This window comes from Xyrauchen texanus, chromosome 21 (assembly GCF_025860055.1).
Source record: "Xyrauchen texanus isolate HMW12.3.18 chromosome 21, RBS_HiC_50CHRs, whole genome shotgun sequence".
NCBI lineage: Eukaryota > Metazoa > Chordata > Actinopteri > Cypriniformes > Catostomidae > Xyrauchen > Xyrauchen texanus.
Genome location: NC_068296.1, coordinates 26,864,885 through 26,891,489, shown reverse-complemented (window position 1 = coordinate 26,891,489; position 26,605 = coordinate 26,864,885). Strand labels below are relative to the sequence as shown.

General features: G+C 37.4%; 2 protein-coding genes across 6 annotated transcripts; both read right to left on the bottom strand.

Annotated features, from left to right (window-relative positions):
- Nucleotides 1-18: 18 nt before the first annotated feature.
- Nucleotides 19-8,544, bottom strand: selenoo1 (selenoprotein O1). 3 transcript variants are annotated; one of them, XM_052152475.1, is made up of 10 exons: nt 8,499-8,544; nt 7,897-8,368; nt 7,384-7,587; nt 5,613-5,790; nt 2,682-2,812; nt 2,249-2,526; nt 1,976-2,144; nt 1,711-1,896; nt 1,256-1,412; nt 19-1,101 (listed from the first exon to the last, which is right to left on the bottom strand). In XM_052152475.1, exons 1-10 carry the CDS (start codon nt 8,515-8,517, stop codon nt 865-867), a joined length of 2,031 nt encoding a protein of 676 aa, XP_052008435.1. In that variant the 5' UTR covers nt 8,518-8,544; the 3' UTR covers nt 19-864. The 3 variants fall into 3 exon arrangements, with proteins under 3 accessions (XP_052008435.1, XP_052008433.1, XP_052008434.1); XM_052152473.1 differs by having other exon boundaries at nt 7,897-8,535; XM_052152474.1 differs by having other exon boundaries at nt 874-1,101; nt 7,897-8,535.
- Nucleotides 8,545-10,187: 1,643 nt separating this feature from the next.
- On the bottom strand, nt 10,188-25,773 carry LOC127661736 (traB domain-containing protein-like). Of its 3 annotated transcripts, none has more exons than XM_052152588.1 (10): nt 25,626-25,773; nt 20,261-20,322; nt 19,214-19,271; nt 18,388-18,554; nt 18,117-18,257; nt 17,852-17,962; nt 17,467-17,606; nt 17,025-17,197; nt 16,804-16,900; nt 10,188-12,861 (listed from the first exon to the last, which is right to left on the bottom strand). In XM_052152588.1, the coding sequence occupies exons 2-10, from the start codon at nt 20,282-20,284 to the stop codon at nt 12,690-12,692; spliced, it is 1,083 nt and encodes a 360-aa protein (XP_052008548.1). In that variant the 5' UTR covers nt 20,285-20,322; nt 25,626-25,773; the 3' UTR covers nt 10,188-12,689. The 3 variants fall into 3 exon arrangements, with proteins under 3 accessions (XP_052008548.1, XP_052008549.1, XP_052008547.1); XM_052152589.1 differs by lacking the exon at nt 25,626-25,773 and adding an exon at nt 25,095-25,210; XM_052152587.1 differs by lacking the exon at nt 25,626-25,773 and adding an exon at nt 24,335-24,679.
- Nucleotides 25,774-26,605: the final 832 nt, after the last annotated feature.

The following is a 26,605-nucleotide window of genomic DNA, read 5'->3' as shown; positions in this document are numbered from 1 at the left end:
CTAGAACACAGATTTGTGATATGTTTATTATATTACTTTATCTTGGAAATACTGCATATTACTCAGGGCAGTTCATAAAAAGCTTAAAAAATAAAAATGCAAACCATGTCTGAAAAACATCTGAAATTCTGTTAATCATATTTGGAACAGAACTGAAAGAGAATTTCAGGAATGAGCACAAAGGATATAAAAATACTCCTCCAGTTGACTCCAAAATAAAAATGTGTAATTACAAATTACCCCTCCCAATGATTTGTGATGCATTTTGCAATTACATTTTTAAAAATATGATTCAGTTTTGCCAAAGACAGTTGGGAAACCTGGAAAATATGCTTATTGAAAGTCAGGCCACTTTTGCCAAGTATAACCAGCTTTTGACTGTTGCAAACTAGTACAATGGGATTAAGTACTAAATCAGTGCTACATACTAACTACATGATTCAAAGTGAGATAGATGTCCATTAACGGATTACACCTGTTTGTGCATTTAAGCTTCATTGCTCAGTGGCTTGCGCGATTAACTACGAACACCCTTCTACATTCAAATCCAGACATTTTACTGTATATATATACTGTATATTGAGGAAAAACTTCTGTCTTTCAGACCAAGACCTGTCATTGTGAGACTGGTAATCTAAGTCTTCATTCATAACCAGTTTAACAAACAGAGATAAATGTGCAGGACTGTAGTATGAATACTGAAGATAACAACGAGATTATCATTAAGCCTTTACACATGATCTTACTGCAAGTTTTTAACTGATGGACAGGAGTTTAATACCTCTTTTAATGCCTTCACTGACACCCAACCAGCTTCTGCAGGATTATTCTGCATTAAGGAACAGGTAGGTTGTCATGAAGGTTTTAAGATGATCAGGTGACACAGATCTCATTGGCCCAGGTAGGGGGCCTGCTGTCATATGGGACAAGTCCTCGAGCCTCTGCTCTTGATCCTATGCCCTCTCTTGAAGTATTCCCATCTTCTCCTGCCTCATCTCTCTCTCCTGGATCCTCCACTTCTCCTCTACCCATCCAGCCTGGCTGTTCAAGACCTTCCTGCACAGAGAACGGCCTTTCCAACACTTTCAGAACTCTCTGGACCTAATGGATTTGAGAAGATGAAAAGTTGGACAAAAGAAATGGACAGAAGAAATGCACATTTCTAACTCTTAGAATTTTGATTATATGGACCAATACAAATACATCACAAGAGATATGTAAATTAATGCAGATCACAAAGAATAGGACTAATCACCTCTGAAAAGTCACCATTTTCAGCAGCCTCTATAGCATTCTGGGCGATGTAGTTTCTGAGAACCACACGTGGGTTGGTGCTGTTCATCACATGAACTCTCTCCTCCTGTACAGCTTTGAAATTAACTGCGAACTCACACTCACGAGCAAGCCGCTGCCTTATGAGTTGAATAGACAACATGTGCAGTACATTAAATTGAGTTTCAGGTCAATAAGTGTAGTATCGTTAAGGAAAATAAATCAAATAAATTAAAAAGGGCCATTCAGAAGTGGATAAAGCACTGATTCTGAGAAAACAGAACTTTGGAAATGAAAAAGTTTCATACTAAAAGTAAAAATGTCTAGTGATACTACTGTATGCTGCTACAGTTCATTTCAGTTTCAGATAGCAATGCTTTATGAAAAAAATAGTTCAAAAGTCTCTTTACCAACCACTCAAAACCACCTTAAATGTACCTGTATTTCTGGATCCAGCAGGTCCAGTCTTTACTCTGCTTAGCCTTAAGCTGTTCCTCACTGATGTCCATCAGCTCCTTCAATCTTGAGAGTCTCTCCAGCTGCTGGGCCAGTGTTTTCCTGTCTGACAACATCTGGAACAGTGCAGGGTTACTCTGAGCCATGGACAGCAGCATTGTAAGCTCACTATGTGGAAGGAAAGGAGACATTGCAACAGAATGCCACAAATACAAGATATATTTTAGGCTAGGAACATTAATGTTACCGTGGGTCCATGGTAGGTCTGTTTGCGGCTTTCAGCTCCTCTAGAGAGGCACACTGCTGTAGGAGCAGCTCTGTGGCTTGTCTAATAGCCTCATTGTCATCTTCTCCCTCCTCCTGTGTAGGGCAGGATATTTGACTCAAACTGCGGAAAGTATTGGTAAAGTCTGCACCTGAGAGGAGGAAGGGGTGAGGCAGCAATCAGAGATAGAAAGAGGGTCTACTACCACAAAATATTAAATTTTTTGGTTGTGATAAGTCAAAAAAATCTTCATACCAGTGTTATGCATTGTCTGCATAAGTTCTGTGATGAGCATCTCGTCCTCTGGTTCCTCATTCCTTAGCAGACCCAGTTTTTTTCTCATGTTGCTCAGGTAGAAGGCATTATAAAGAGGCAGGTATTCATCCAGCAAAGGTTCGGCCCGGTCAGGAGGTAGGTCAGGGACTAGGGCTTCTGCTAGCCGAGCTAAATTCCAGCGGCAGATGGCCGGCTGTGCCTGGTAAGAGTACCGCCCCGAGTTATCAGAAGCATTGCAGATGAAATCTGGGTCAAAACTAGAGAAAACAAGGAAAGATTTGTTCATGTTCAAATTATGAATACTTTGTGGAATACTAAACTGAAGAATTAACTGAATGATGTATTAGTACTCAAAGTAATCAGTCACTGACCACCAGGTTATTAAAGCCATGATTTTGTGTGAGGGTTTTACCGGTCCATGAAGCTAAAAGGGCCATAGTCCAAAGTGATGCCCAGGATGCTCATGTTATCAGTATTGAGGACTCCATGACAGAAACCCACACACTGCCATTGTGCCACCAGCCTAGCTGTTCGTACAGTCACCTAGAAATAAAGATACACATACCTGTACATTAATGTAAATCTAAACACAATAAAGTTGCACAAATATAATATATCTGATATTAAATTTATTTAAAAATAATATATATATTATTTAGAAAGAATATCTAGGAAGTAGTCTGCACAAGTGCCACTAAAAATGATAGTCAACTTACTAGTTTGGGTTATACAATATATATTCTGTCAAACCTTGAACTTTATCTGAGATTACAAAATATATAATAATAAATACTTTTATAGAAGAAAAGAATTAAGAAATAAAAATGAATTGTGGTCTTATTTAATTTGGCCATATTATGAATACAACTTTTTTTAATTGGCTAGCTATATCACTGATTAAAGCCAACACTGTCCTGGTGCATGAAAAGCTAATCTGTTGACGGCTGCCTCCCAAATACTGTCAATTAGGATAATAAGGCGACTGGAGACAGTAGAGCTGGGCGATATTCAAGAAATATATTCACGATAATTGTATTAAAAAAGTATCGCGATATCCGATTACATTGTTAACCCCCCTGCCCTCACTGCCAAAGGATCAGTGAATATTTTTGCTTTAAAAATTAATGTATTGAAACATGAAGAACTTAAACCAAAGTAATTTCAATATTCAAATTGCACTTGCAATTAAAACAACGAACTGGTCAAAAAAATCTTATATACAACAACAGGGGGATAACACGAATACAAATTAAGGTCTAAATAAAATTAGCAAACTAAACTCAGAGCACCTAGGTCATTAGACGACACTATAATTGCCAACTGTTTTTAGATGCCTGAAACAGAAAAGAAAGTGTGAGAAGAAATGTTCCACGAGACACGCTATTGCACCTCTGAACAAACAACGAATCAGATGGCTTTTCTTTCATCTGTTCTACAAAATATAATGAAGTGTGTTTCTTCAAGCACGTGTTTTGTGTCTAACAGTATTTATTGTCGTGTAGTAGTGTTGTCAAAAATACCGGTACCAAGTCTGTACTCAAACAAAACATTTTATGATACCAGAATTTCTGAAGGTACCAGAGTACAGAGTACCGGGTCTACCCGGTTCCCAATTGGAGTCGGGAACTTTTGAACGCTCACAACAAGCAAAAGATGATGACAAGCAAAGCTGCTGCTGCTGCTGCTGGAGGCTCAACTTAATTTGTCGAAATGAAAAGTGGAAAAAGTCAGGTTTGGAAATTCTTTGGATTTAAGGCTGATGAAAAGGGAAACATCATAGATCAGCAAAAACCTATTTGTAAACGGTGCTTTCACAATTTTCTGACGAAAGGAGGAAACACATCAAACTTAATAAAGCACATGAAAGACAGATGCCCGGATTTATTCAAGCAAATAAAGCAGGTGAGTTTAAAAGTATATTATCATTTGCATTAGGGCTGAAACATTTAGTCGACAACGTCGGAAAAAAAAAATTGTCGAGAAAATGTTTCGTTGTCTAATAGTCGTTTGATCTCATTGAACGTAACATGAAATCACATTAAACTGTAATGATGAAGCGTGAGAGCAGCACTGCAGTTCACGCCTGATGGAGGAGAGGAATAATTACACAGATCACAGTCCAGATGCACTCTAAACTTTCACAGCTTCATCTTATGTAGATCCCAAAGTATTAGGGAATTATTAAAAAGAATAATAATAAATTCAGAAGCACTCTCGTTGTGGAATAAGCGGAGCCGGAGCTCTTTAAAGGAAACATGCGTTACATCTTAAATGCAGTTATTTTAATGTGTTATAGCTTTATTAAAAGTTCAAATAATACAGAAGCAGATCATGTTAATAACTTTAACCTCAGAAACTGGCATTTCTCTGTGTGGTCGGTGCCTCTTCTAGGAGTTGCGCGAATGTCACGATCTAAGGGGGAGAAACTGAATCTGCACCCGGCTGAGAGAGACTCTGCCTCGGGGACGCTCATCCCTCGAGCGCAGACGCTTAATGCAGCTAGATTATAACGCGATGGCTTGCAACTCATTTAGTCATAATATATGTCACTGTGCATTTATTATCGTGAAGAAATTTGGCAATATGCAGCTTTATTAATACGAGAACACTTTGCACATTAGTTTGGAAATAGTTTTTTATTCATTCTATTGTATGCTTGTTTATTTAGTTTTTTTTAGTACTTGGTAAAAACTTAAAGTAAAAGTTGCAAAAGTTGAAGCAAATCTTATATAAGTGTACAATGTATGCTTAAAGTATTTTTGAACAGTTTTGTTATAATTCAAAAAGAATATATTTAACTTGAAGTGTTGCTCAATGGTATATTTTTGTTGTTAATTTGTTAACTTTGTTAATAAAAGAGTGTTGTTCAGTAACCTGTTTTTGTGTTTTGCTTTGGTACAGAAAATGGTATCGAGTACCGTAAAATTTCAATGGTATTGGTACCGACTTCTGAAATTTTGGTACCATGACAACACTATTGTGTATCACTCAGAGACATCTTACAGGTCGCCCGTCACAGTGTCGGATAGATGAGCAAAATTACCAGCATTTGACTAGTGCTAATTTCATACCCTGTGATACTATTTCATATTTTTGGCAACCTCCCAGCTCCATGGTTTTGTCATTTACCGACATTATCGATCATCATCCGTCAATGAATGTAGGAATCTGCATGGGGATATTTGATTTCCGATTAGAACGTCCTATCGCCCAGCACTGAACTACAGGAACTTATTAGTGCAGCAAAACATGACAATTATTTTTCAGGTGACTTGGTGTAAGGTGCCAATACCACAACCACAGCACTGATATTATTAAGAGAAATATTTTTATCTCAGTCTACCTCTCTAAAGAAGGCAGTGATCCTCTCTACACGGTCTGAGTGACTCTGCTGGATCTCGGGGTAGAAGTTCTCAATTACATAATCCAACATCTGGGTTCTGATCTCATCATAGCCATAGCTGGGACCTTGACGCCCTGTAAACTCATCAGCTCGCTTGAAGATTTCAAATGATCCAAATCTGGAAGAAGAGAATCAGGAAAGGAGCTTCTTTACAGTTCAAATATATATATATATATATATATATATATATATATATATATATATATATATATATATATATATATATATACATACACACACACACACACACACACACACACACACACACACACACACCTAAAGGATTATTAGGAACACCTGTTCAATTTCTCATTAATGCGATTATCTAATCAACCAATCACATGGCAGTTGCTTCAATGCATTTAGGGGTGTGGTCCTGGTCAAGACAATCTCCTGAAATCCAAACTGAATGTCAAAATGGGAAAGAAAGGTGATTTAAGCAATTTTGAGCGTGGCATGGTTGTTGGTGCCAGATGGGCCGGTCTGAGTATTTCACAATCTGCTCAGTTACTGGGATTTTCACGCACAACCATTTCTAGGGTTTACAAAGAATGGTGTGAAAAGGAAAAACATCCAGTATGCGGCAGTCCTGTGGGCTGAAAATGCCTTGTTGATGCTAGAGGTCAGAGGAGAATGGGCCGACTGATTCAAGCTGATAGAAGAGCAACTTTGCCTGAAATAACCACTCGTTACAACCGAGGTATAAAGCAAAGCATTTGTGAAGCCACAACACGCACAACCTTGAGGCGGATGGGCTACAACAGCAGAAGACCCCACCGGGTACCACTCATCTCCACTACAAATAGGAAAAAGAGGCTACAATTTGCAAGAGCTCACCAAAATTGGACAATTGAAGACTGGAAAAATGTTGCCTGGTCTGATTAGTCTCGATTTCTGTTGAGACATTCAGATGGTAGAGTCAGAATTTGGCATAAACAGAATGAGAACATGGATCCATCATGCCTTGTTACCACTGTGCAGGCTGGTGGTGGTGGTGTAATGGTGTGGGGGATGTATTCTTGGCACACTTTAGGTCCCTTTGTGCCAATTGGGCATCGTTTAAATGCCACGGCCTACCTGAGCATTGTTTCTGACCATGTCCATCCCTTTATGGCCATCATGTACCCATCCTCTGATGGCTACTTCCAGCAGGATAATGCACCATGTCACAAAGCTCGAATCATTTCAAATTGGTTTCTTGAACATGACAATGAGTTCACTGTACTAAAATGGCCCCCACAGTCACCAGATCTCAACCCAATAGAGCATCTTTGGGATGTGGTGGAATGGGAGCTTCGTGCCCTGGATGTGCATCCCACAAATCTCCATCAACTGCAAGATGCTATCCCATCAATATGGGCCAACATTTCTAAAGAATGCTTTCAGCACCTTGTTGAATCAATGCCACGTAGAATTAAGGCAGTTCTGAAGGCTAAAGGGGTCAAACACAGTATTAGTATGGTGTTCCTAATAATCCTTTAGGTGAGTGTGTATATATAGTATATATATATATATATATATATATATATATATATATATATATATATATATATATATATATATATATACACACACACACACATATATATACACACACACACACTTAGTGTTCATAATTCAACTAAGTCAAGTTGAAACAAATAATACATAATTTCAGTATCTCTAAACTCAGTATGAATAAGTCAATTTATGAATAACAAACTAAGGTCACCTAATGAAGCTGGGAGCAATGCGCAAGACTACAGAGCATCTTTCCATCTGTGGATTCCCGTCGTAGTGGATATCCCTCACGACCCACGAATCTGAGGTAACTACAGATCCTGCTCTTGTGGTTGGCACTCCCAAGGAATAAACCGCCTCACTGCAAAGGAACTCACGGATGCTGGAGCGCAAAACTTTTCGGCCATCTGCTTGCCTGAAGAAAGCAGGAGACAAAAAACAAACAAAAAAAGTTTAACATGTCTATGCCCTTAAGTGAAAATGATTCTTCTGTCTCAGGACCTGGAAATAATTAAGTCATTTGTTTACTCTGTTCCAGTCATTTACTGTCTTTTGTATAATTTAAGATGAGTATGATATAAGGTATAAGCAAGAAATAAAGGCAAATCAGGATTTAAAAGGCACATTTTATTTTGCATGACTTACCCAGCCAAGAACCAGATCGTAATATGTCAAGTCAATGTCAACATAATATACTGCTATATCTCACTCACAAAAGGCCTACCTAGAATATGGTGTCAGCCCAGCACCTTTCACCTGGATTTCCCAGCGACCTGTGGGATTCTCATGCTGTAACTCAGGGCACTGATCCACTGGGGCTTTCACCTCTCCCAGATAGCATGCAGCTCCATCACCCAGCTGTCCTGCAAACTGTCCAAACTGGTGCCCGCAGTAGCAATGGGCAGCAGGCTCTGATCCAGGCATCAATTTAGACCCACTGAGATACTCTGGGCCCAGTGGATCCTTCAGGACATCATTAGCATTAAGACCCAGAAGTGCAAGAGCTGGCCCCGAAACTGCCACAAACTTTGGTTTATTGAGAGGTGTTGGTAGTACTCTAGAGAAGCACGCACCTCGTACCTGTCGGACTCCCGGTTCAGTGGATGGATCCAACGGGAGTTTTTTAAGGGCAACATTGTCAAACTCCAGCCGCTCAAGACAGGAACGGCTCATGCTGATGCCCATGTCGTCCATTCCTACATGAGAAAGAGATCTACGTAAAATAACACCGGAACATAAGCTATAAAGCCGTGTTAAACGACCTCCAGTATAAGCCATTCATACCATACTAACGTCTACAAGCTATATAACTTGTTGAATCCTTACGTAAAGCACAAATGTCCATGGAACTCCGGTTCGTTCTTGTTTTTATTCCCCCTAGAAACAAACGCATCCGGAACGAATAGTTGTTTATCTCTTGACAAATGTCGTATATTGGAAAAATAATTTTTACATATTATTTTAGATTGATGCAGTTTTAAATATATATATATATATATATATATATATATATATATATATATATATATATATATATATATATATATATATATAAATACACACACACACAGACCACTTTATTGTGTACACCTGTACACCTAATTATTATTGCGATAATCTAATCATCCAACCGTGTGATAGCAGTGTAATGTACAAAATCATGCAGATATGGTTCAGCAACTTCAGCTAATGTTCACATCAACCATCAAAAAAAATGCGATCTCAGTGATTTTGACCATGCCATGATTGTTGGTGCTAGATGGGCTGGTTTGAGTATCTGTAACTGCTGATCGCCTGGGATTTTCACACACAAAAGCTAGAGGCTAGAGTGTAAAGAGAATGGTGCGAAAAACAAAGAACAACCAGTGAGGAGCTATGTGGGTGAAAACGACTTGTTGATGAGAGAGGTCAGAGGAGAATGGCCAGACTGGTTCAAGCTGACAGAAAGGCCACAGTAACTCAGATAACCCCTCTGTACAATTGTAGTGAGCGGAATAGCATCTCAGAATGCACTACATTTCGAAAGTTTAGGCGGCTCGGCAACAACAGAAGACGACCATGTCAGATTCCACTTCTGTCAGCCTAAACAAAATACTGAGGCTGAAATGGGCCTACCATTTGTGTACCTCAGCAGAAATCCAGATTTGTCAGGCCAGGCAATATTTTATCCAATCATCTACTGTACATTTTTGGTGAGCCTGTGCCCACTGCAGCCTCAGTTTCCTGTTCTAAGCTGACAGAAGTGGTACTTGGAGGGGTCTTCTACTGCTGTATCGACATCCGCCTCAATGTTCAACAGGAATGCTTTTCAGAAATGCTGTTCTGCATAGCACGTAATACAGTACTGTTGTAATGCTGTTGTGTTTATTTGGGTTACTGTAACATTCCTGTCAGCTTGGACCAGTCTGGCCATTCTCCTCTGAGCTCTGCCATTAACAATCTGTTTTCGCCCCCAGAACTGCCACTAGCTGGATGTTTTTTTCTCTTTACACTCTAGAGATTATTGTGTATGAAAATCCCAGGAGATCAGCAGTTACAGAAATACTCAAACCCATCTGAAACCAACAATCATCCAAGCGATTATCTAATCAGCCAAACGTGTGGCAGTGTTGGAGTGCATAAAATCATTCAAATACAGGTCAGGAGCTTCAGTTAATGTTCACATCAACCATCAGAATAGGAAAAATGTGATCTCAAGTGATTTGGACCATGGCATGATTGTTGGTGCCAGATTGGCTGGTTTCAGTATTTCTGTGACTGTTGATATCCTGGGATTTTCACACACAACATCTCTAGACTTTTCTCAGAATGGTGTCAAAATAAAAAAAATATCCAGTGAACAGCAGTTCTGTGGACGGATATGCTTTGCCTTAGTTGTTAAATCTTTTTGTCCATACAAATATTTACACATGTTCAGTTTGCTGAAAATAAAAGCAGTTGAAAGTGAGAGTACGTTTCTTTTTTGCTGAGTTTATATATAATTTTTTAATGGAAAATTAATATTACAATGAGCTATTGATTAGTAGAATTAACATTTGTATGTAGACAATGACAAAAAGACAACTGTATGATCATTTTATTCCCCTTTCCATAGTTAACAATGGTTAGAAACTATTTCATTTGTAGCAGAAAAGTTAAAGGATGTACAATAATGATGTATCAAGTATATCTTGCCCATGCCCTTTCTCACAATATGCATTGTATCTATGACATCAAGTGAAGTACTGCATAAAGTTCACAGGAAGACCAATGTTTTTTTAGTTTACAGGAAAACAGCAGCATTTTGAGACCAACATTAGAGTAGGGGAAGAATGGGGTCATTTAGTCCTTCTACATTTTTTTTAATACATTAAGTTATAATCCATCTAATCAATCCAATAAAAAGAAAGTTAAATGCAGAGGGGAGTTGCTCTACTGATATCAGTACTCAATATAATTATGCACAAGGGCCACTGACAAATACCTCAAAATGCTATTATACATTTCAAACCACCACAATATTGTGTACAGATTGCTTAAACTGTGAGTATATGACAATAGGCCATCTACATTTAAAAATCATGCCAATACATTAGACCTTTTTTTTCCTAATTTCTCACATAAACACACATGGTTAATATGCAAAGTTTTAAACACATCTTAATCTGAGCCTCTTCATGGTTCAAAACCGATTCCCTTTCTAAAATCTAGAGTTCTGGCAAACTAGCCACAAATTTTACACTCATTATTTTCACATGCAAATGAGCTTGTGTTTCGCAATGTTTGCCAGATCTCTTCACAATTACTGGTGAACCTGTAACAAACTTTTTGGCAACTTAGGACAATTTTGCTGCAAGTTTGCCACAAAGAAAATTGGCATGTGATAATATTAAGTGGTAAATTTGTGGCACATTTGCCAAGAACTCTCGATTTTTGTAAGGGTTGGTTTCCATTAAGGGCAATGTAAAAAGAACAAATAATTTTTGGCATGACTCATTCTCCCAACACTTTTATAGTCACACAAACATTAGTATTGTGCTTAGAATGTCCATGTGACCAGGTTGACACCTCTGAAATTCATTATCAGTCATCCTAACAGACATAATAAGCGACATATGGAAAAACAAAATCAAAATGTGAAGAACAGGTAAAGGCAGCAGTTTAAGGCTTTAAGCAAACAAACAGCAGAAATACCCTCCACCTTCCCCTATATATATATATATAAAGCATAATTCCAGAATTGGTCCATGCAAGAGATGGCTTTTCTTACTATTTGCATGTCAAATTTACATTCTTATCAAATCATATTTGATGGTCTCATTTGTCATTTAGGACTAACAGCTTCAGATAATGATTAATAATGGAGATAAGGTTACAATTCATAGCTTGATTTTGACTTTAAAGTATTATCAAATATAAAAAAAACATAGTACTATTAGAAATTAGCTTGAACTTTTTAGTTTGACCAATTTTGTGAATTGTACTTCCATGAACTCAGGAGTGAAAAAAGCAATATTAATAAGACGCATTTAAATTGGAATTAACCAGAATTGATTGCTTTTGCGTTTTTGTTTAAAAAGTGAATCATTCAAACAGCCTCCTTTCAAAACAAAACAATCACATAAACAACAACAGTAACTTGTCTAAATACTTGTAAAAATACTTGTTTCACTTGTTCTTAGACAGTACATTCCAGCTATTAGCAAGATTGGTTATTTTACCTATTAATAAGTGGAGAGGTGACGTGTATAAAACAGAGGACTCCGAATTTAAAAGTACCCATTTATTATGACTATATGGAGAAAGAAAACATCAATCTGACCAGTATTTATTACTTTTAGCCCTTTCCAGGTCAGAGGCACTTGATAGCTAACATGGTCAAAGTTTATGATGGGCTTATCAAGAAACTACAAAAACCAAGCAACCACACTTTCCCATAGACCGTACAATTACACATTCAGTGAATGTAACTATGTGTGATTTGGTTGATGGTTGGGTGGCTTTACTATTCATTCTGAATGAACTACAGGTTTTGGCCCAGAGTATGCTGTATATTAAAATGTTGACTTAGAGGGCATTGTAATACTGGACTGCCTAACTCCACCAGCTGAAAAATACACTATCACCCAATGGCTGGAGCCAACCATCAAATAATCACAACAGAATACAATTAATTTAGTTTAAGTTAGGTAATAACATGTCAGAGAGAGGGTGTCCTGCTACAACTAATTACCTAGAGAGTCAAACTTTAAGAATGAGAAAAAATGAAAAGGGGAAAGAAAGCATGGTCCAATTTCTTTGGCAGTAAACTCTGCATCCACAGGTACACAGAGCAAATGGACAGAGGGTTGAGAAGATGACAGAGAGCAAGTCAAAGGCTTCCACCCATAAAATGCAGTTCACTTCACATGGAATGGAGAATATGTCTGGCTCTAATCTTCCCCTTATCCCCCACTTCCATCCTGTAGTTAAGGCTATTGGTGTTCAGTTTGACATCCAGATCTCACTGTTGAAAAGTCTGTGCCAATTAGAGTAGGGTCAAACGGCAGGTGTTCGTATATTTTCAAACAATGATTGGACAGTGGGTAGGGGGTGTAACGCCCTGACCACTCCCTTGCTGGCACGGAAACAGGCATAACCAAAAAGCCCCCACATGGCTCCCTTGAACACGTTGCGTAATACACGACCAAATAGAGATGGAGGAGCCACACTAAGAGAAAAGAAACACAAAGATTTTTGTCATGACAAATCTGGTACAATTAGACACCACCAGTACATGGGTAGTTGACATTTCCTGCAATGTGACACGCTATACTCCATCTTCAACTATTTTAAATAGCATTTTGCCAATTCTTTTATAATTTTTATACATGCAGCTTTTAAGACCTCATATTGACTGCCACATTGTAGGTCTATTTAAATTAACTTGAAGGCAAAAAGTTTATTATAAATGGTAAAAATCTTAAAAGAAATTGTACACACCAGGAATTGGAAGTTAAGCCTCGTGAAGCTCTGAAGCTTTTCACTGATTGTTATTGGAAAAGATTCAAAGCCTTGTCAAAAAAGTGCCATCTGGGGGTTGTTTAAATTTAAAGCAGCCATAAACCAGGGTATGCATCTCCATTAAGGCCAAAGTACACTTTAGTTGTCCGCGTTGCTGATCGTTCCACGCAGAGTACGCATGATGCAAAATTTGTCATCAGCAAAGATGCGCAGCCTGACTGTGCATTACCCAGATTTTCTTGACCTGCGCAGCCTCGTCTGTGCGCATTGACAGCGCATGCGCTGGCCATTGACTGTACTGAAAGATTGTCACAAACCATAGTAGAACGCATGAGTCAAACACGTTCGTATTCGCTCGAGGTTGGAATAGTATACTTTAGGGGGCCTGGGTAGCTCAGTGAGTAAAGACACTGACTACCACCCTGGAGTTCGTGAGTTCGAATAACACCCAACACCCAATTCCCAATAACACGCTCAAGCCACATGATAAGATGTGCTTGTCTCAGACACGGAGACAAATGAGAGTCCTCCACCAGCCGGATTGAGGTGAGTCACTATGCAACCACGAGGACTTAAGAGTGCATTGAGAATTGGGCATTCCAAATTGGAGAGAAAAAGATAAATAAATAAATAATAAATGTATTGGCGTGATCCAATCTGAAATACGGAAAAACTAAATATACCTGGGCCTTTAAGATGAAGACCCAGATGTAGTTTTACTCCTGTATACAAAAATAAAAGCATAACAGTGCTAAGTGTGTTTTCACCTTCTGAAAATATAACATGTAATAAAAAAGGGGGCATCAAATATGTATTAATGCATCTAACAAAGAATCAGTGAAGAATTGGAAACAACAAAGAAATGAACTTTAATGTTACTAGTTAATGTAACTAATAATGTTTTTCTTGTATCTGGATTAGCTGTGCATGTATATGTAGTGTTTATACATAGTTCTACAGGTCTTCATTCAGAGAATGTGACATCCACAACACACAATTAGGCAAAGAAATGTGTGATGCACATTTCCTTCAGGTTCAAAGCAAATGTTAAATTCTTTCAGGCAACATGAAATAGTGAGTTCCAAAACTTTACTGTGATAAACCGTTTGGTCTTTAGTTACATGAAATAATTATCTGAACAAAATTAACCTGTAATAACCGGTTAGCAGCATTTATTAATAACTTTTTCACTCCGGAACAACTGAAAATCCCTTTGTTCTGGTTTCCGGATAGGTTCTGATCAAATGTTGTTCAATTTCGGGTTTTGTTTTATTTCCTTGAACCATTCCTAGTCCCTGGATTACAGGTCGACCGATTAATCGGCCGGCCGATTTTGTAAATTTTTTAACATAATCGGCATTGGCCAATATCCAAGTATATCAAGCCGATTATTAGGCAGGCGCATACGTGGACAGCCTAGTGTTGTTGTGGAACACGTGTTCGATGCATGCTGCCCCTAGAGTCATTTTCCAGCAGAGTGAGCAGACCTCATCCAGTGCCTAAGGAAGGCCTCATCCAGTGCCTAAGCTCCTTGGAGAAAATGGTAAGGATTATATTTGTATAACTTATTTATATTTAATTAAAAACTTTTGCTATGTTACTGCCAACTTCGAGAAAAAACGCGACATGCCGTTCAGCTACTTTGGATATTGATAGCGTAGTTGAAGTTGCATTATCACAGCTATCATGTCACAATAAGTAAGCAAGTATTTTGCAATTACAGACAGTGAATCTGAGACTTTTATTTGTTCTGTTTGTGTGTCTTATATTTGAGAGGGTTGTCACTCAATGCAGATAAATAAGTAATAAAAAAGATACCAATGCACAGTTGGTTAGTGAAGGACTGGCTTTGGTAAGCTCGGACGTTACCGGTTCTGCTGTCGGTACTGGAGAAATTAAGAAAATACATTAATTATTGCTATAAAGAGAAAGTTATTTTATCTCGCCAGCCATTTCTATGTATAATAATATGAAACCATTTGTCTGTGATGCAATTTAGCTATTCGCAGTCGGAGAGAGGGAGAGAGAGAGAGAGAGAGAGATCTCGCGCACAGCGAGCACAACACGAGCCCTGCTTAATGAGTGACATAACTAAACATTCAAACATAGCCTGGTTTAGATCTGTGATATTAGTCTGATTTTATTTTACATTTCGCCTTCCAAAGATTATAAAAATAATATTTATACATAAGTCGCATTCTGTCTAGCACAACTTCCTTCCCTTCACAGCGGTGCACTGACATTTCTCCCTAAAACTCAAACTTAACGTTAGAATCAGCACGATCGGTGATTGTTGTAAAATGCAGTCTAGCAACTGTTGCTAAATTGCGGGACGAGTTTAATAATAAAAAGAGCGCAAGAGATACCGTTCCCAAGGCGGCGCGCGTTCTGAAACAGACCGCAAAGAGACAAGCAAAGTATAGGCTACTTGGGTTTCATGTGCGCGTCTAAACGATCAACTATACACAAAAATATGTCAAAACGACCGGCTTGGAGATTCACTTAAACACAGTTTATGTCTTAAATGGACGTAGTTATGGAAATAGTTGGGAGAAAATATGGCGCATCAGGAGTCTATTATACTCTGTCTTAAAGGGGAAGCAGTCTAATGAACATGCTGACGATCGAGCCATTACTGCGAATCAAACAACAAAAGGCAAAGAGAAAATCACTTACAGCTCTTGAATGAATAACTTCTGCATTAATCTATCTATGATAAACTATGCAGTGTTATTTTACAATTGATTACTTTTTAGATTTCTTTTTAGACCACACCTGAACAGTAATGTTAGTAGACCTTCCTGAAATTAAATCACTGTGCCTATATAACGTTTATCTTTGTTTAATATATATATATATATATATATATATATATATATATATATATATATATATATGCTCTGTGCTTCTCTTGGATGCTCTGAATATTGGATTACGTGTCTGGATTGCCCCTTAATTAAAGCTGCATTTGGATCTCAACCTTCGTGTCTCGGAGCAGTTCGTAACACCTGCTTTGTTTATTTAATATATTTGTTATACAATATTTATACAATATGTTTTAACATTATACATTTTTAATTTAAGTGTACAAGTGCAGATTGGTCAAGTGTTCAATAAATGTATTTGTTGAGAAATTTTGTCTATCTTAAGTAATTATTTGTGTTACATTTTATCTTTCAAATAAAAGGTTCAAATAAGAGCTTAAAAACAAGGACATATCGGCCAAATATCGTCCAAAATAAATCGGCAGCATTAATCGGCCATCGGCCGACCCGGATTTCAAAAGATAGGCATCGGCCTGAAAAAAACAATATCAATAAACAACCTCTACCCTGGATAATAACAATAATATTTACATAAATACGACTACGACTAGATGTGACTGGACAGAAAGTGAGGCTTCGTTTTTTTGCCGATCACGAAATTCTCAGAAAAGAATTTACGCTCGATATGGGCTTCATTGGAAATTGTGCTGCATACTCAACACAAGCATTGAACCTTCAGTGTCATACGTAACATCACTAGATACAGACACACACACTGTACTTTTTTGTACATTTCATAATATCAAAATCTTGATGTTGATTTAAAACAAAGTTCATGGACATGCTTTGCAATGCACTTTATATCTGTGACTGCACATACACACCTCATGATCTCATGAATATTGAGCTCCTTATCCCAGTTCCTCTCAATGCCAGGGACATGACCCATCCCAACCACTCCAACCACAACAGCAGGCACTTCTGAGAAAGAGGAAATATGAACAAGGATTCACACAACAAAAAATAACATGACTCAGTACTTCAGACTCAAAATAAAGTCTGAAAATTTCAGAATAAAATTGTGAAACAATACTGCAGTACTCACTCTCAGCACTAGTAGGTGGCTCCACGAAGCGTGCTGCCTGTCTAAGTGTATGTGTGAGGTAGATGTCTCGTTCTGCAACAATTGTGCGGTGGAGGGCTGGAAACTCGCCAATCATCTCTGACATAGTCTGCTCTAGAAGATCCTTTTGTTTACATTTCTCTACATCCTCTTTACTGATAAAAGCACAAAGACACATATTCACTTTTCAGCTGAATCTCATGAACCCTGTCTAGGACATGTCCAGGGTAAGATTTTAAATTTTTTGGGGGGATGAATGTAGATCTACAATAGATGTAAATCCAAAGTGAATTTTTGTAAACATGTTTGCCAGGACAGTTATAGCTTTTATAGACTCTAAGAGACCTTGTGAAAAAAGCTCCAGGAATGTGACTGCTGTACATACAGACAAAGTAGTGTTTGTAGATATCGGGCTAGTACCTACCTGATGGGGTCAGATAGGAAGCACAGGCCCCAGGCCAGTCGAGCCTTCTGCCACAGACTTAAAGCAGCAATTGCACGTTTAAATGTTACTGGGATGGGCCGATCCCCAAGGTGAAATTTACAGAAGGGCACTTTTCCTGCCTGAGTTAGGTATAAAGAAAAAAAGTAAATCCATTTTGTTAATTTGTGTAGAGCACTCATTGCTGTGACACGTATTGTAGTGTCCAAATGTTTCATATTTAAAGTTTTGTGACCACTTGCATTTATTGTGCTTTGATAATTGGTGCTTAAGTCAGAAATTACTGCACAAGTTACAGAGCATGTCAGGACCATGAGGACCAGAAATGAGTGTTTGAAATAGTCGGAGCATGTGTATGAATGCTGACCTCTTTAAAGGCTTCTCTAAACTCTCCTCCGGGGGCCATGCCCAGCTGTTCTGTAATGTGAGCCGAGACCTTGAGCAGCAGTATCTGCATGAGGCCAGACATCACTCCATTCTGACACAAGAAAAGAAAATGGAGAAGAAACAAGAAAATAGAGACAGTAGATGTTAGGTTACACTGACAAAATCAGAGATTTTGAACGAATGCAAATGAGTTACAGAGGAATGTGCTTGACAATGTCAGCACTGTCTTCTCTTTCATGGCTGACCTGTTTAATGGCCTGCTGGACCTTTTCTAGGTTAATGTCTTTAGCTTCCTTTAGCAGCGTTTTCTCATCCATCTTGAGCATTGACACTCTGTATTGACATAGCTCCACCACCACCACGTCTGGCTGGACTGCTCGGATCGTCTGAGGCAAATAGCATTAAATTTAAATAGAAAACATCTAACTGATCACACAGTGGAACTATTGGATAGTCCTTATATTGTGTTTTACATGTTTAACAAAAAGAGCAGTATTTGATAAAGATAAATCTTACAGTGGCAACATCCATCTTGCTGCTATCACTGAAGTGGGCGGTGCCAACCAAGTAGACAATGCTGCCTTCAGGTGTGGTGAGACATGTCACTGTGTCCGGCAGATCAGGCTCTGCCTGCCGTCGTTGCGCACGAACCTGCCACAATACTTCCACTGCCTCAGAGTCCGCTAAAAGAACAAAAACATTTCAGATACCCAATATCATTGCATCAGAATGTGGAATGTGAATGTTGATTTTGTAACATTGCTGCCCAGCCATGATAGATGTGTAGCTACCTGAAAATATGTTTAGTGAGCCTATTTTAGCAATGAGAAACAGAAACGAAAATGAAAAATTTGTCCTAAACAAAACTATGTAAATATCCTTTTCTCCATAGGAGCTTGTATTCAAAAGCAGGCATTGCAAGTCAATGAAACCGCAATGAAATAATCTGTAATGTGATCTGCCTGGGGAAGAAGGAAGTTTCTAACATATATGGTTTGGACTTTTGTGGTGGTGTAAGGTTTGGAAAAAGCCATCATAAGAGACAGTTGCTGAATTTAGTAATTTATTTATTTTTTTTATACAGTTACTTGCCTTGATTGAAGTAATGCAATTATTTTACCCTTTACTTAGCTAAACCTAACTAAGGTGGGTCACTTTTCACTGCACAAGGAGAGTGTAAACATTATACAGTATGCATATGTGAACTTCACCTTCCCTGCAAATCAAGACTCATTTAAGGCATTGTCGTAGTCTACATAGCACCACTCACAAAATCAATTTGAAAAGAAACTGGGGTTCAGATAAAGACTACATTGTTCAATTTAATTAGGCAATTACTCACAGAGTCCGAGAGGAAATGAAGGTTGTGCATCATCTTCTGGAGGGCCAACAGAGTCATCCTACAAACAAAAATGACATACATATTATAAAATGCATATGCACACATACTGGTAATTTACAAAACAGGTGTAAATAAGCTCAGCATTAATTTATAGGAAGCAGACACTCAGAAATTTGCTGTTTTATTTTTGAGGTTGAGTGAATGACAACTTATTAAGCAGATGTGAAGCTTTGCAAAACAAATTCCCTGCGAACACTGTGAATCTCTTCACCGTGAGAAAAGCCCACCTAAATAAACAAAAAATCTCAAACATTATTCCACTACCCACAAGAAGGCAGCAAAGAGACAATATACTGTATTTAATGTATAAAAACATCAGTTTTGTAGCCATTTTTGGTATTTCTACTTATAAAGTAAATAAGCTCCTTTGATTTTTAAGTACATGTCCCGGGCTTTAATCAAATCCTTATGATTAGTTACTAAACAGCTTGCATAATAACAGATAAAATAATAAATTATTTTTTTTAATCAAAATATTCCCACCTTCCCTCCCAAACAAGTGAAAGCACTCCCAAATAAGTGAAAGCAAACCACCCAAATAGTGTAAATGTCCTGCTCAAACCGCTCCGAACGTGAGTCGAACCGGAATCTACTGAGGAGGAATGGCTACAGCCTCTAGTGTCAGTAGCTAGGGCACCTCTTGAGACCAGGGGAGTGAGGTTTACACATACCGCACAGCCATCGCGTACCAGCTGGCTCCCGTTACACTCACCCCCCTAAACCTCACTCCCATCCGGGCCACGGCACCACAGTAAACGGTCTTGCTCGACTTGCTCTGAACGTGATTTGAACCGGTGTCTCCGGCATGGGAGGTGGGCACACTAATGAGGAGAATAAAGGCTACAGCCTCTAGCGTCAGTCTCTAGCGCACCTCTTAAGGCCAGCGGAGTGAGGTTTACACATTCCGCACAGCTATCACGTACAAGCTGGCTCCCGTTACAAAGACAAAAAGCAGATATCCTGGGTTTACTCCTGCCAAATTCTTACCTCCGAGTTGTTGTCTTGTTCCATTGTCTGCCGTTCAATAAACTGACGACTCAACTCTCTACCTGGAGAAAAGATTATATAAGAGTCAGATAAACCACAAACAACCCACATATGACTCCCACAAAATGACTGTGAGACATTCAACAGGAACAGAGTTGAATGGCCCTGTGAAAAAACTGTTTAAAGCCCTATGAGAAATAGCTGACTTGCTTTACTCAACACTAGGGCTGCCCCTGACCAAAGATTTTCCTAATCAACTAGTGGTCATTAGCTTAAGCCATTAGTCGACTAGTTGTTGAATGTTTATAATTTACTTAAATATGTATATTCTGGGGAGCATCAGGAAATGGTTTGAGTTACAGGGCTGAGAAAAAAAATGTATAAGTAATATTGTTAGCACTGTTCTACATTTCAGAGGAATACTAAACCATAATAATGATCCTTTAAAATATACATTTTACAAGCGCACGCACGAAGCAAGACACACTGACACTGGCAAAAGTGGTAATGATTCTGAATGTGTCGGAAAAACCAACATGGAGACTGTCTGAACATTTCATTAATTTATAGAGAAATGCACATTAGGGTTTTGCCGACAGACGATGATTTCGGGGATCGACGATGGTCAGCGTGATCACCAATAGCTAGCTGATGCTTTGACGATTTCAAGATGATATTTGGCTCGTTTTCCCATTAATGTATTAAATTATTATTAGGCTATTACTATTCTCAAATTAATATTACAAAAATGTTTCCCGTATACACACACTTGAAGAAACACACTTTATTATCTTTTTAAGAACAGATGACAGAATAGCCGTCTATGCGCATGTATGACACACTGTTTGTACAGAGGCATGCGGTCTCGTGGTACACGCTCATGCAAAATGTTCTCTCTCTTTCTTTGTTTCGGTCTTCTGAATTTTTTTGACAAGAACAGTATCATCTATGAGTGCTGCAAATGACCTCAGACATCTCATCTCAGGAGGTGCATTGATTTCAGTTCGGTTTATTTCAACAGAGTAGTTCATTGTGAACGCAACTCTGCAGCCTGTACATCTGTGATTAAATCATAAAATAATACAAAAACACATTCAGGTAATGATTTATATTTCAATGATTATTATCATCATTATAATTATTATTTTTACATTTATAATTTTTCTTATGTCTGGATTTGTGGAAGTAATTTTCCACCTGCATGTTTAGACGTATTCTTACCTGATGGTAAATGGAAAGGTGGTTATTAATAAATAAATAAATAAATAAATAAATATATATACTTTTTTTGATCACTTAGTTATTTTAATTGCTTTTCATTTCGAGTGTGAAATGTATTTGATTAAAACATTTTATGTATTAAATAAATACATTTAATTTTCAATGCAAAATCACTAAAGCAATACAAATTAAATACAAAAATCAGATATCGCAAATATATTTATTAAGGCTGTCAATTTAACACGTTAATTCAGTGCGATTAATTTTATTAAAAATAACGCATTAAAAAATTAACGCAATTACTCTAAACATTTGATGGACTGCAAATTCGAAATAAGGGATCTCAAGATGTGTTCTAAATATTAAACTATATTTAATTTGACACAGTGACCTAAAAATTTTATGTTTATGACGCAACACACCCGAGATGCTACACAAGCATGTCTGACGCGTCCTTTATCAAGCCCTCAAAATAAATCTCAAACATAATGAATCTCAAAATTCACTTGCAAAATGGATTGTGAACTGTATGCCAATGATTGGCTTATGTTCAATAATATGGTAGTAAACAATACATTGTATTCTAAAACCATTTTTTGTTTTGTCTTATCAATGATTAACTCTTCTGCTACAAGAATGTAATGCATTTGAATTATCTCTCTCTCTATATATATATATATATATAATTTTTAAATATTTAAAGATTACTATGTATAATTATTTCATCATCATATATTGAATTATTGTTATATGAGGGGCTTTCTCAGCAAATATTTGTATATGCGATTAATTAATCGGGACATCATGTAATTAATTCAATTAATAATTTTAATCAATTGACAATTTGAATCTCATGGAGGGAAAAAAAAACTAAGTTCTACACACATATTTTCTCAGACAATGAAATACCCGACCAGTAGAGAATGCACAAGATGAGGTAGGTTCACAACTGTTGTAAAACCATCTTTCAAAAACTTGAACACCACACATTTTAATTGCAATAAAAGAAAATCCAGTTTCATTAGAATTTTTTGTTAAAATAAATAAAGATCAAAGTTTAAAATCAAGGTGTCTTGCTTTATTGTGTAGGCTTCACCCTAAATCTGCTTAACAAAAATTACCCCATAGTAACACTTAGCGTTCAACCAGCGGTAACACCAGTTGGAACCGTGTTCCATGGTTTCCTGTGGAGTTTTATTTATTCTGTGACCAACTGACTGATCAAAACTTGGTCGACCAAGACTCTTCCATGACTAACGTTTTAGGGGGCAGCCCTATCTGAACCCAACCCAGACACTGTCTGATTAAAGTATTTAACCCTTGAGCGTTAATAAAAACAAAAATGTCCACATAAAAAAAGGACATAATAATAATATTATTTTCTACTTTCAATTAATTCATTTTTTTAACCGAAATCAGTCCTGATCATAACTACCAAATATTCATTAATTTTCAGGATTTTAACCCTTTAAATACCAGTTTGATTATATGACACTGTTGCTTCACACACACACACACACACACGTTGTGTTTCCATGTTTTATGGGGACTTTCCATAGACATAATGGTTTTTATACTGTACAAACTTTATATTCTATCCCCTAAACCTAACCCTACCCCTAAACCTAACCCTCACAGAAAACTTTCTGCATTTTTACATTTTCAAAAAACATAATTTAGTATGATTTATAAGCTGTTTTCCTCATGGGGACCGACAAAATGTCCCCACAAGGTCAAAAATTTCGGGTTTTACTATCCTTATGGGGACATTTGGTCCCCACAAAGTGATAAATACACGCTCACGCACACACACACACACACACACACACACACACACACACACACACACACACACACACACACACTTAGCTGCATCATTTATTCAATTGTCCTGCAGTGATCTATAAACACAGCAAACAGACAATAGGAAAAAAGCATGTATTTGCTCCATAAGCTAAACATGAAAAAAATAAATGGTGCCATCAGGTGGAATATATTCATTTAAATTTAGAAGCCAGGGCTCCTGAATGAAAGCATAATATCATAGAAATCCTGATTTTATGCTTTAATGGCAATGGGATCAAAACATTTTGGTCCTGAAGATCCTGAGAGTATCTATTTTGTGTACACAAAATATGTGTATTATAGATGTATTTTAGGAGGTTGAAATATCAAAATTCCCCCAAAACACACATTTGGCAAAATGTATGCCGTTGTTACTAACAAAGACAAAATTATCGAAAAAACAAAACAAAATGAAAAAGACAAAAATGTCCCGAAGGTCGCACAAGGGTTAAAACTTTTCAGACTTCTTTAGTTGGGTATGGCTGTGTAAAGTGAGTCATCATAAGAACAGGCTCGATTATCTGCCTGCCATCTTGATTTATGCGACTAGACCACGTATAATTTTCCACAACTACTGGTATTCCAGCATATCAGTTTTGCTTAAAGGTTAGTCTGGGATCTCTTAAGAACCAACTCTTTGAAGTCACACTATAAAGCAGATCTAATCCTACAGATGTCAGACATTAAAAGGTGGCGCCCTGCTGTCATCAGACCACCTGGCTAGCATATCAAACTCAATTTAGACAGCTTGCCGCCTTTATTTTTCAAAACTACTTCTGTAAACTGTCAAAATTCGTAAAAAAACGTTAATCGGTGCCATTTCTAAATTCAAATTCTAACGGTCGCAGCATTTTTAACTGACTATTCTGACAGCAGCCGCAGTCTGCTGGACTAGATGCAATCTCAATCGCAACTCCATAATAAATAAATAAATAAATAAATATATATATATATATATATATATATATATATATATATATATATATATATATATAACACCACTCTTACATTTGATTTGGTAGATAGCTTTTCCACTCTTTCCACCAGTTTAACCCACCGGACCAGTTCGGATTGTCAGTTTCGAGAGAGGTATGATTCTTGAAGGTAGGTCGGCTACAGGCTAACTGCGCACACTCACATGCAGCTGTTAGCCGATGCTATGCTAATATAAGCCAAGATCCTTTAAAAACTTAGCAAAACTGTCCAAGGCTAAGTCATTTTGGAATGGTTCTCCGATCAGTCTTTGTCACGATTGTAACGTTGCATGTTTTATGCTAGATAGGTTTAAATTACACGAAAACAACCACCTAGACTTTTGTTTGGATGCTAGCCTCGAAAAAAAAAATGAAATGATTAAAGTTAGAGGTGCAGTCAGCTGCTTACATGATGTGAATCTGTAGTTTCCGCCCATAGAGACAATGCTCTCTGGGTAACGTAGTTTATTAAGGAGAGGAACGCGTCTACTTCTGGTACCTGAGGCAGATTTTTATATTGTTTTTGTAACCCACGTGTTCTTTTGAAATTGACTTGACTCTCTTTGTTTTCAGGTCCCAGAGAAGTAAGTAAAAGAAATAGTAATTTCGAAAAATAAGCATCTGATCCGATCAAAACTCATTTGACTGTCATTGTTGCTTTAACCCTCTGCTGTGTGTAGCCTATGCTAATCACAAAATGATAGCATGTTATCAAGTCTAAATTGTAATACTCAGTAAACATATGACTAGGAACAGTCAAAAGTATCATCCCAACACTTCAGTGTAAACTTTACCTTTTTTGTGACATCAAAAAAGCTTTGGGGCCACAAACAAATCATTAGGGTTATTATCATTATCAGGTTATGTTGCTTAAATAATTGTTAAAATCATTCTAGCAAGTGAGTCCTCTGTCGGCCATCTTTGGAATGCTCTCGGGAAGCTAATTCCAGTCATGAAAGTGCAGCTTCTAACTATTTGAATAGGGAAAGATCAAAAACTGTTGGCCAAGGTTACGATAAAAGAACATATTTCAAATTAGCAGTAAATTCTGACAACACTCAAATATTGTGCTTCTTTAACTCGTTAAAAAAAAAATCCTGGCTTGTATAGCTAATGCGCATGCACGTTCTCAAGTTGATCGACAGGCGATGTCTGATCACAAATTTGGCTCTTTTACCTTTAAGGTGAGACTTCCTTTCTACATCCATTGGGTTTTCCAATTTGTCAAATTCTTTATTTTAATAGAAGTGACTCGTCTCTGCTGAATAATCTCTGATGTACACACACACACACACACAAAGAAAATTCTCTCATCATTTACTCACCTTCATACCATCCCAGATGATTATGACTTTATTTCTTCTGCAGAGATCCAATCGATTTTGGGTAAGAATAGACCAAATTGTAACAAATCTTTCACTGTACATCTTGTCATTGCAGTCTTTAGGCATTACACATCCTAATGCTTGACACATGCAGTGCTAGATGTGCTAGGAAATGCAATCAAGTTTGAAATCATGATTGCCAAGGAGACTGCTGATGTCAAGATTTATAGTGATAATTTTGTTGCATTTTGGTCTGTTCTTACCCTAAACCGATTGGATCTTAAGATATAGATTAAACTATTGGGTCGTGTGAATTACTTTTATTCTGACTTTATGTATTTTTTGAATCTACCTACCTACAGAGCTGAGATATTCTTCTAAAAATCGTTGTTTGTGTTCACCAGAAGAAAGACTGTCATACACATCTGGGATGTCATGAGGGTGAGTAAATTATGACGGAATTTTCATTTTTTTGGGGGGTGAACTATTCCTTTAATGTAAACATTACATCCTTTTTCAAAATGCAATGTATCGATGTTAGTCACGTTATATTAAAGCAAACAAGAAAGACTACATTACTCTGTGACTACAATTCACCATAGATACACAATACCTCCTCAAATCCTATGAAAACCTTGCTTTAAATAAAATTATGAGCTTTGTTCACCTATAACAGAGATATCTCATCAAACACACATTTGTGGGACAGTTCTTCTACAAAGTGCTTTTAAATCACATTGCATGAATTGCATAGGTCAGACAGATGTAAAGATAAAGGGCTGACCTGTGCAAGACTAGGTGAGAGTTCAAATTATTCAAATCATTTGTATAGTTTTTCCTATGGGCTGAAATATGTGCCACCAGAAACTGAATTTGAACCATTTATATTTGAATTTGAATGGCTAAACTTGAATAATTGCATTAAAAAACTGAATTTGAATCACATAATTTGAAATTGTATTGTTTAATTAAAATTTAAT